This window comes from Topomyia yanbarensis, chromosome 1, assembly GCF_030247195.1.
Source record: "Topomyia yanbarensis strain Yona2022 chromosome 1, ASM3024719v1, whole genome shotgun sequence".
Classification (NCBI taxonomy): domain Eukaryota; kingdom Metazoa; phylum Arthropoda; class Insecta; order Diptera; family Culicidae; genus Topomyia; species Topomyia yanbarensis.
Genome location: NC_080670.1, coordinates 145,896,271 through 145,908,051, shown reverse-complemented (window position 1 = coordinate 145,908,051; position 11,781 = coordinate 145,896,271). Strand labels below are relative to the sequence as shown.

Here is an 11,781-nt window from a genome sequence, read left to right as displayed (position 1 = left end):
GAAAACGGTACTTTTCGTGGTACGACGGTTGCCATGGATGTGAGTGCTAGATGAGAGTGTGCGAACGGAATGACCGTGAGAGAAACTCTAGGAGAGAGAGCATGGGTATAACGGGAAGAACGGAAAAACGAGTCACCTGTAAAAGTAGGCTTTGGAAATATTTTCGTTCTTTCGGAAAATAATTCATTTGCGAACGGACATGTTTAAAATTCGTTTAAGCGGAAACAGACGTTCCGAGAAAAATGGCGTCGAAAAGGATGTCGGAAAGCATGCCCTCAGAGCGGTACGACAATGGCGCAGTCGGTATTGAAGCAAATGAACCACCGCGGTAAGTTAACAATTAAAATAAGCATTAGCTTATTTTACGGTAACCATGTAAATCAAAAAAAAAAAGAAGAAAAGCCATTAAAAAAAAAGAAAAAAAAATTCGAAATATGCGATATGGTAAATGAAAAAAATATGAATCATGCGATATGATAAAAGAAAAAAAACAAATTGAACTATGCGATATAGTGCATAGTTAGCAATTGAAAAAAAATAAGAAGAGCAAGTAAGCCTAGAAAAAAAATCGAAATTGGGCCCAAATAGAAAATGAAAAAAGCGATTGAAAAAAAAAGATTACGATGATGATAAAAAAAAAAATGAAGAAAAAAAAATTAAGCCATTCAAAAAAAAAACAGCTCAAAACGATTAATACAGAAAAAAGGAATTAAGCGATTCACACAAAAAAAAAGCGAAAAAAATCTATATAAATGAAATGAAAGAAAAAAAAAATGTTAATTTGTGTTATTTGATGTTTCTATTTTAGAAAATCGAAAAAGAGAAATTCCAAATTCGAATCAGTTCTGAAAGAACTAGCAGCGGCGAAGGCCAACAATGCATTGTTGAACGAAGAATGGAGTAAGGCACAGGAAACGATCAAATCACTTCAAGCTACTTTGAATACGCCCAGAAGTGAGGCTAGCGATGTAAACAGTGATGAATTTAATGGAGATGTTGGACCATCGAGCACGCACTTTCTCGCAAATCAGAGAGAAGCTAGTACAGAATTATCACGCTTCATGTCTTCTGTAAATCAGATGTCGGTTTCATCGGTAACAGTACCAGAGTGCAAACCATTAGTGGGCAGTGAAGAGATCGGACGACAGGATTTTGAAGCATGGAAGGAGCTACTGTTAGATTCTATGCAGCTCGCCGGCATAGTGGACGAAGCCACGCAGTTTATAATATTCAAGGTCAAGGCCGGACAAAAGCTCCTGGAGATTTTCAGGAATACGAAATCGACCAGCGAGGCTCCAGATCAGAACGATCATCCATTTTTGAATGCGATGTTTCGTTTGAAGGCGTATTTCACTTCTGGATCGGACGTCATGCTGCAAAGAAGAAGATTAGCTTTAATGGAGCAGAAACACGACGAAAATGATCTGTCATTTATTATGCGGGTTGGCGCAACGGCCAGATTGTGTGAGTTTGTCGCAGATAAGGAATTCGAAGAGATTGTTAGTACAGTGGCAGAGCATGCACATAACCGAGAAGTACGTACGGCTGCCCTTAAACTACTAAGCAGAAAGGGAACATTTACGGACCTAGTAGATGAAGTTCGTGAAATTGAGGCGATTCGGTTGAACGAGGAATATTTCAACAAAAAGCATGGTAATCAGAATCAGGTAACGATTGCACGTGTAGCCGAAGCAGAGGCTTATCCACGCTACAGTGGAAGACCGGGTCGTGGTAGGTATGATACCCAACACACTCCCAGGGGTGGAGCTGTGTACGCTCGAAATACGAATTGGAGAGGATCAAACAGTTCGATTCCGCAACGATGCTTTAGGTGCAATAGCTTGTATCACAAATCGACTAATTGTTTCGCCATGGATAAAATCTGTCGGAATTGTGGTGTGAAAGGACACCTACAACGTGCATGTCGCTCATTTGTACGAGAGAAATCTATGCAGCAACAAGGTGAACGCGTGAGAGATCAAAAGCTGTCAGAAATTTCCGCTGTGAGCACGAAAGAGGAGGACAAACTTGAAGATCAGATCATTCCAGATACCGTAAGTGATACATCTTGAACAGTACTCATGCAATTATGAAATAATGAAGTAGAATAATAACTCATAATTTGTTAAACTGAACTTATCAGATAATTGAATTCTACATAAAAAAAACGGAAACAGATGTTAAATATTCTATCTGACAATATTTCAATAATTGAATCGAGTAAAAAAAAAAAAAAATAAATAAATAAATAAAATAAAGAGAAAAAAATCTAAGTTGAAAATGTTTGCTTTGACAGGTTAACGTTCCCCAAATACACGACCTTACTACTTCCATGGTTGCGCAGCTAGCACATGGTCGAGATGATGGAGTGATAAAGGCTTTAGTGTCGGGATTTCCTTGTGAATTTCTTATAGACTCGGGGGCACAAGTTAACACGATTACCGAGCAGTCGTTCAAGAAGATAATCGAGAACGAGGATTACAAAAAGGGTTTGCATAACATGCAATACGGGTCAGATCAAACTCTGAAAGCTTATGCTGTTTCTGGACAGATACCAGTAATAGGGATGTTTGAAGCTTTTTTGTTTGTGTCGGAAGATAGGCCGGTGTTATTGGAGAAATTTTATATTGTGAAGGAGTCGCGATCATTACTCGGTAGACCTACGGCGACACGCTACTGTATTCTACTGTTAGGGCTTCAGGTACAGGCATATACGGATGCCTCAAGAGAATCACAGCACTATTGTGTCGATATTGCGACCATATGTTCCGAGAAAGCTTTTCCAAAATTCAATATCCCACCGGTTATAATCCGGTATGACGAAACGAAGCCTCCTTGTAGGAATATATTTTTCAACATTCCAATAGCCGTGAAACCACGAGTTGAAGAGAGATTGCAGCAATTGGTGGCGGCTAACATTATCGAAAAAATAACAGACGAGATGGACCATTCATTTTGCTCATCCATGCTGGTAATCCCTAAAGGCAAAGAGGATTTTCGATTGGTGATTGATCTTCGAGGGCCAAATTAGTACATCCTTCGTACTCCTTTTGCAATGCCCACACTAGAAAAAATCTTGGCGGATTTGAAAGGAGCTAAATGGTTTTCAACCATAGATCTTAGCAATGCTTTCTTTCATATTGAGCTCCATGAAAACAGCCGCCATTTGACGAATTTCATGACTGAATTTGGAATGTTCCGTTGCGTCAGATTGCCGTTCGGTCTTTGTAACGCCCCAGATATCTTCCAAGAAGTGCTTCAGAGGAAGATTCTAGGCGGCTGTAAAGGTGTCAAAAATTATCTTGACGATATCTTGATATTTGGAGAGACCGAAGAAGAACACGATGTCAATTTGTCGGCAGTATTGGACCGTCTAAAGGAACATGACGTGCATATCAACAAATCTAAATGTGTGTTTAAAAGCCAAAGTCTTCCGTTTTTGGGGTTCGTTTTGACTCCTGATGGATGGCAAATCGAAGACGAAAAGTTGAGCGCCATCAAAAATTTTCGGAGACCAGAAAACTGTTCGGAAGTAAAGAGCTTTCTCGGACTAATAACCTTCGTCGATCGCTTCTTGCTACACCGTGCCACGGAGACTTCGCATTTGCGTACGTTGGCCAGCGCCGAAAAGTGTTATTGGACAAACAAAGAGGAAATGGAGTTTGTAAGGCTACAGAACGAAACGTTGAACCGGATCAAGACTTTGGGATATTTCAGCACCACTGATAAAACGGAACTGTTTGTAGATGCGTCTCCTGTTGGCTTGGGAGCAGTTCTGGCACAGTTCAATAGCGCAAACGTACCCAGAATCGTCGCATGTGCTTCCAAAAGTCTGACAACAACGGAACAAAAATACCCCCAAACGCACAGAGAGGCCCTAGCAGTTGTCTGGGGAGTGGAGCGATTTTCGTTTTATCTAACGGGTCGCCCATTTACTGTGAGGACAGATGCAACCGCGAACGAATTCATATATAATTGTCAGCATAGAATTGGGAAGAGAGCCATCTCGAGAGCCGAAGCATGGTCACTAAGACTGCAAGCGTACGATTTCTCTATAAAAAGAGTTGCTAGCAAGGATAACATCGCGGATGTTCTTTCCCGGTTGATCCAGTGTTCTCAGGAAGCAGAACCCTTTGAGATCGAGAATGAGAATCATCTTCTGTATGCTCTGGACGGGGGCATGAACATTACGCTAGACGAAATTGAAAAACAGGCGGAGACGGACGAGGAAATGCAAAACTTGTGCTTGGCGTTGAAGTTCGATACATGGCCACGTAGCTTGCGGCGGTTTGAGTGCCAGAAAAAGGATCTGCATTACCTCGGTTCCTTAATATTCAAAAACGAGACAATCGTACTTCCACAAACATTACGCGAAAAAGCTCTACAGTCAGCTCATGGAGGACATGCGGGGGAGGTCGCTATGAAGAGGATTATGCGAGAATTTTTCTGGTGGCCAGGGATGGCCAAGGACACGGAAAATTTTGTTAAAAGCTGCGAAACTTGTACGTTACTATCCAGAAGAAATCCCCCACTTCCGTTATCATCTCGCGAATTGCCAGAGGGCCCATGGGAAATCCTTCAAATAGATTTCTTAACAGCAACGGGTTTTGGTTCGGAGAAGTTTCTGGTAGTTACGGATACGTACTCACGATACCTGCATGTAATCGAGATGCACAATTTGAACGCTGAAAGTACGAATGCCGCTCTTTGCGATATTTTCAAGCTCTGGGGTTGCCCAAAGATTTTACAAAGCGACAACGGTCCGCCATTTCAGAGTACAAACTTTTGTAACTTCTGGGAAGAGAAGGGCGTAAAAGTTCGTAAAGCTATTCCCTTAAGTCCGCAATCGAACGGTGTGGTAGAGCGGCAAAATCAAGGGATTATTAAAGCCCTGGCGGCGGCTCGAATTGATGGAAATAATTGGCGGTCAGCCCTTCAACGATTTGTGCATAAACACAATACTCTTGTGCCTCATGCAAGGCTGAAGGTCACGCCGTTTGAGCTGATGGTAGGGTGGAGGTTTCGAGGAACATTCCCAAGCCTCTGGAAGGAGAATATCGGAAAAGAGTTGGATAGAATTGATTTGAGAGAAAGGGATTCGGAAGCAAAACTTGCTAGCAAAAAGCATGCGGACATGATTAGAGGAGCAAGGGAGTCCGCTATAAAAATTGGCGATATTGTTCTCCTACATAAACAACGGAAATCGAAAACTGACGCTTCATTCTCACCGGAACGCTATACAGTTATTGCCAGGCAAGGCGCAAAAATAGTGGTAATGAGTGGAAACGGAATACAATATGCTCGTAACGTCCACGATGTAAAACTGGCCCCATTTACAGAGGAAATGAATCCTACAAGCAGTGAGCAACTCGATGCTATACCAGACGATCCCACACAAACATCTTCGCAGACGGGTATGACGGAATTTCCTGATGAGGTGGGTCCTCAGCTAACTGAGCGAATTCTTCGTTCTAGAAGCGAACTTAAGAAGCCGTTGAGATTTGATAATAAATTTGTTTATCGTATATATCACTAAATAGCATAAATGCATTTCAAATAACAATAAACACCAAGTAAATTTCTGTATTAATCAGCTCTTTCTTTGGAAAATGAGATTAATCTACCACACGCGTATGCGATATTGTTGCAATTTGTTTGATTCGCATTCAACCGGTTTCTAATTCGCTCTAATTCCATATTCGGCAGGAAAATCCATTAAAGTTAACCATCCATCTCAACGTATTTCGTTGAATCCCGTATTCCACTCTGAAAAAAAGCTCCACAGCCACTGTCGGTATTCTTTGTTAACATTCGATACGAGGTAGCTTTGCTACTACAAATCGCATCCCATATTTTTACTAAACAGCTCCGATAATCAGTTTTGGCACCGAATTCAAAGGTCGCTAAGCAACTGTAACACCTGCGTTTTGTAGTGTGAAGGCAACCAGCATCGAATAAAGAAATTTCCTTATAACATAAGTATAAACGAGACGGTTTGTTACAATTCCTTCGTAACAAAACAATTGCAGAGAGCACTAAATTTGTTATTGTGACCTAATATTGAAACTATACCGCTAAAGCCTACTTGTCTACAGATAGTTCTCATTAGAATTACGCAGTAGTATAAGGAATAGGTGCTTTTGTGTGAGACTTTCGTAATGTCATTACTGAGCAGGGACATGCTCAGATAAAGGCACCCAACAGGTCGCTCATAAAGTGACAGATCAGTAGGGGCATGCTTCGCTGTAGTAAATCGGTGAGCGATAGTTTGCGCTAGTGTCCGGTAGAGCGATATAGTATTATATATTAAAAAAAAATCTAAATACCAGAAGTATTCAGATTTGTATTGACACAAACGCTAAAGGGTTTTAGGAAAGAGAGTACAGAAGGGGAATATTGTAGCGGATATATAGATGTAATTAAGGAAAAGTAAAACTATCGAAAAAAAGAGCACGTACAAATTACTGTATTATTATAATAACGAAACGAACAAAAAATTATAAAAAGACTTCCGCTGTACATGACTCTTGAAGTTGACTCTGTCTTTGATGAGTGAAGGCAACTGTTCAGTCGATAAACAACCCTGAGAAGCAGGGTGGGATACCAAATGTGAAAACGGTACTTTTCGTGGTACGACGGTTGCCATGGATGTGAGTGCTAGATGAGAGTGTGCGAACGGAATGACCGTGAGAGAAACTCTAGGAGAGAGAGCATGGGTATAACGGGAAGAACGGAAAAACGAGTCACCTGTAAAAGTAGGCTTTGGAAATATTTTCGTTCTTTCGGAAAATAATTCATTTGCGAACGGACGTGTTTAAAATTCGTTTAAGCGGAAACAGACGTTCCGAGAAAAATGGCGTCGAAAAGGATGTCGGAAAGCATGCCCTCAGAGCGGTACGACAACGTGGTTTTCGAATGCCCCAGATTCGAAGAAGTCCGAAGGGGTATGCCTGATATAACAGTGGATAATATCGTCGAAGAGATGTGCCGCGACGAGCATATCTGGGACGCTGTCAACAGAGTTGTTACGAGTATACTCTCCGAGCTGCAAAGGATGTGGCGAAGGGACCAACAAAGTAACGACATTGGTTAGAACGCCGCAGTAGAACCACAAATAGGGTTTCGGGAGAAATTCCGCCGCCGGGAAACTCACCGACGGTGTAGACTGGGTCCACCGCCGGGGACCAGTTGAGTAGTACGCGATGTAGCACCGGGCTCGGGTCGTCGGGGCGAACCGGACGTCAGGCTCCACCGGAATCGCCGGACCGACCTCGACACTCTACCGGGTAGCTCGTGAGTTGGCTAGATCCACCGTCGCCCAGTAAAAAAGGGCAAGTTGCTGGCTAACGGGCGGCTATTTGCCAACTCGGATGCGCTAATTGCCCTACAATTTGCCAGCAATTTGCTGGCAATTAGGGGGCTATTTAAATGCAACATTTGGGCGATTTGACGTCGTCATTTTTTGCCGCTCTACCCGCCCTTTAATCGCCCCCAAATCGCCCACGGAACGCGCCATTTAATCGCCCTTAATTGCCTGATATGAAAATTAAAAATAATTATTTTCGGATTCACTATCTACTTACATAAATTTATCAGTACACTAGGTAATCACCACCAGACTATAGGAAAAATCGAAATTCGAATTGCACACCAAAACTTACCACAATCTGACTTTCATTAAGACTTTAGGTCAGAGATCTTGTTCCACTATACTTACACACGATTCCACAATTTCCCACATTCGTTGGCTAAATTAAGTGCACTAAACAAACAAAATACAAGCGGGAACACGCCAATTGTTAAAAAAAAACAATTTTAAACTTAAGCCAAACATGAACCGCCATGTTTGAAAAACGCAAAAACAACCAAGTCCATTTCAGCCGCCAGAAAATTTGTCTAAGTATTGAAATTGCCTTTAAATCGCATTCCCAATTGCATTTGTTCCTAGGGGCAATTAGCACATGCGAGTTGAGTCAAACGTCAAACTTTTTAAATCGCCTGACCATGTGCGTCCGCATTTTTTTTTTTGACAGGGCGGGGATTAGACCGAGTAGACCGCGTCGAATAGCCAGAAGTAGGTCGTTGGGGCGCCAGTGAACCGGAAGCTACGCTCTACCCGAAATCGCTGGATGGACCTCAGCATTTGCTGGCTGGCCGTTGAGTAGGCTAGGTCCACCACCGGGAACTAGACCGAGTAGACGAGGCGGGGAGCTTAATGGCTCACAGAAACGTACATCGGTATCGGGAGCGGTCTGCCGCCGGGGAATTTACGATAGGGCTGATTCGGCGCCGTGGACTACCCGACAGAATCGTGACGAAAAGGGGAGCTAATTGGCTCACGAAACAAACATTGGTAACGAAAGAAATTCCGTTTGCGGGGAACTCTCAATCGGAGTAGGATAAGCGGTAAAGCTGGAAGATTTTAATAGAGCTAAATGGTTCAAGAAAGCGGGTATCGGTATCGGGGGAAATTCCTCCGTCGGGGAACCATAGGTCGGAGTAGGATGAGTTCACCGTTGAGCACTATCCAAGCGGATCGTGATAAGGCTGGGAGCTGAATGACTCACGGAAACATGAGCTGAATGGCTTAGGGAATCAGCACCTAAACGGCTCACCACAGGGACGAGAAATAAACGACGACGTAAGCAAGCAGGAGAGGAACCGAGAGTTAAATCAAAGCTCATAGGTCGTGCCACTCCATGAACCAAGCGAGGCTCCGAGATAGAGCAGCAGAAACAGGTGCGACGAAAGCACAACGAACCCCCCCCCCCCCCCACGAAGTAATACGATGACGTAGTTCCGTGGGGAAGAAGGGCGTAAAAAGTAAGGAATGTTTTTAGTGGTTAGGCACGAACGTGAGTCGTGAGTCCCACACAGTGCCAATACACTACAGGCCAGGCTTTTGAAGCTTTTTTAAACTTACTATAAGAAAAAACATACACACACATACATACACACACAGACATGTGCCGATCTCTGAATCGAATGGTATATGACACTCGGCCCTCCGGGCCTCGGTTAAAAAGTCGATTTTTACAGTGATTCTTTATATGAGAAAGGAAAAAATGTCTTCACTCCTAGTTTTGGCTCCTCCTGTCCACTCCGGTTTGTGATTCTTGTTCTGTCGCCGCTTATAGACTTTGCTAACAGGTCTTCAAGATTTGTATGCTCAATTTCTCAATTATCCTAGCAGAAGGTACAGGGTGCGCCAGCTGGATGTATCCTTTTACAACATTGAACAACTCCGCCATTTTTTAGCCGTTTTCACAAGTAAACAAGTTTTTTGTAGTATATTTTATGCAATTTATTATAAACCAGGTTTATTATTCAACGTCGATTAAATAACCACCCCCATTTGATACACAAAAAGCAGTTCTTTTGCGGGGATTTTGCATGACATTGGACAGCATTTCGGGCTTAATCGCAGCAATTTCAGCTCGTATATTAGCTTTGAGTTCGTCAAGGTACTTAGGATTGCTAGAATACACTTTACTTTTCAAGTAACCTCACAGAAAGAAAAATCTGGCACCGTATCCGGAGAACGAGGAGGCCATTCCAAATCACCATTTTTTGAGACAACGCGTCCTGGGAATTCGCTCTGCAAGAACTAGGTTGCGGTGTGGCAAGGTGCCCCATCTTGTTGAAAATAGAAGTTTTTCAGGCCTTTTTTCTGCATTTGTGGACAGACAAAGTGCGCTAAAATCCAACGGTAGCGTGCGTTGTTAATGGTCTCTCCCTCTTTGAAAAAATAAGGACAAATTCGACAATTTTGTTTATTTACTCCGCTGGAAAGGGTGAAGTGAGCCTGCCAATTTTTTTACGATAAGCACGCACAGTTTTCACTATTGAACGAACGTTTTCAATGTAAAGCGCTACGATTTCAGTGCGTTCTTTTGGTTTAAATCGATATAGCTAAAATGGCACTAAATGACCTTCGAGGTCTATCGAAAAGAAGCTTTCGCCATGAACTGTACCAAGGATCTGTTTTGCTTTTGTGCTTGATAAAATGAAAATTGATAATCTAAATTGAGCTCGGGCTTTTAAACTGTATGCTGCAAATATAATCTAGCAACCTGTTTTCACTGCTTGGCGGTTTTCACTCCTCAGGAGCCAAAAAACCATGAGTGATGAAATCATGGATTTTAATGATTTGTCAAACTATGGTTTTTTCAACGCTTGCTGATTAGAGTGATTTTTGAAACACTGACTACATCACAAGCTGGTGGAAAATAATAAACAAAGACGGCAAAAGTAAATGAGATTGTTTTCAACCAGGAAACTTCATTAGTATTCGTGAGACCGGTCGCAAAGAACTTAATTGCCTATCCTTATAACATTGGATTTTTTTAAAGTCACGTAAATAAAAATAAAGTAAAAAAATAACATTAGACGTGTTGCCATACAATACCAGGGCATACGTTGCCAAAATGCTGTTTTACTCTCCGCTGTTCTCTTTCTAAGTGCTCGCAAAGTGCTCGCAGAAACCCTGCCAGCATCAATTTCGCTTTGCTTAACTTTTGCTAACTTTCTGCTTGCCACGCTGACCGGGCTATAGCTGGGCCTCTGAGACCCTTGCCTTTTTGAGGGTTAAGGCTGCTGTCCACCTCAGGAACCCATTTCCCCATGTATTTCTAATGGGACCCGGATTTTGATTTTCCGTGACGGGGAAAAAAGTACAAAAAAAACAAGTTTCCCAAAGTGTAAATCCAACCGCGGAAAACATCACGGATTTTAAAATCGGCCCCCACAAAAAATCCGACTGGAATCAATTCAGCTTGAATTGCTTCCGAGAGGAAAATGTATAGTTTTAATTAGAAAAACTCATAGTAAGAGAACTGCGGAGAGAAAAACAGCATTTTTGGCAACGTATGCACCGGCATTGTATGGCAACACGTCCAATGTTATAAGGATAGGCAATGTTCGATTGGATTCGTTTTTTGACAGCTTAACGCGTATCCAATCGATCTAAAATGGAGTCTCCGCAGTCCTCTTTCTAGAGTTTTTCTAGTTAGAAACCATAATTGAACACATTACGGTGATATCACAAATGACCTTGAGTGTTCATTTCTCACAATGGACTGTGCGATTTATTTCGAGTAAAACGAGTCGTCCACATTTTCATGTAAACAGTACTAGTGAGCTGTCGAGAAAAGTGAGGTTAACTGTATTAGTAAAGAACATAATACTTAGTTTTAGTAGGTTGATGAATTTGCGTTTCGACTTCGTCTCATCAGTGCCCGGTACTGACTTTGCGTATATATTTTTGCGTTTTGAGTTCCTTTTATGATCCAAATGACAGTAAATATTGGGGGGCGATTGGTTGCTCCGTTTAAATTTGTTTCGAAATTAGTATGAGAAGCAATACTTTTTTTGATTATGGTTAACTACTTTACGGAAAGTGTAACTAGCTAGCATTTTTTATAGAAAAGTTATTACGATTTTAAGATAGAAGAATCAACCCTGCAAATGAACAACCAACACCTACGTTTTAAACCGAAGTATCTCAGAATATGTTCCACGCCACGACTTCGTGCTGTTGAAGTTTTAAATGGGTTGGATTGGTATAAACTCTTACTTGCCATTTGCTAGGCAGCTTTTACTAGGTAACCCTGAAAATTCACGTGTGATCTACACATGTTACACATTTTTGGAAAGGGCACACCAACACAAAAAAGACTAGAATAAGAAAGAGACGCCATCTTGATTCAGTAACAAGCAGTTACAAGCAACACTGCCAATGTTCAAACCTTGTTTGTTTTTTGCTATTGCGTGTGTTTCTTG

The 11,781-nt window shown here is 41.9% G+C and overlaps 1 protein-coding gene across 1 annotated transcript; it reads left to right on the top strand.

Moving 5' to 3' along the window:
* The first annotated feature begins 257 nt into the window (after window positions 1–257).
* LOC131675999 (uncharacterized) lies at window positions 258–3,031 on the top strand. The gene is made up of 3 exons (XM_058955123.1): window positions 258–328; window positions 809–2,054; window positions 2,297–3,031. Exons 1-3 carry the CDS (start codon window positions 258–260, stop codon window positions 3,029–3,031), a joined length of 2,052 nt encoding a protein of 683 aa, XP_058811106.1.
* Window positions 3,032–11,781: the final 8,750 nt, after the last annotated feature.

Excerpts from the sequence above, each read along its gene's own strand:
- LOC131675999 (XM_058955123.1), top strand. The coding sequence starts at position 258 with ATGTCGGAAAGCATGCCCTCAGAGCGGTACGACAATGGCGCAGTCGGT. Across the intron at positions 329-808 it reads GAAGCAAATGAACCACCGCG|AAAATCGAAAAAGAGAAATT; the intron begins GTAAGTTAACAA and ends TTTCTATTTTAG. Across the intron at positions 2,055-2,296 it reads ATCAGATCATTCCAGATACC|GTTAACGTTCCCCAAATACA; the intron begins GTAAGTGATACA and ends TTGCTTTGACAG.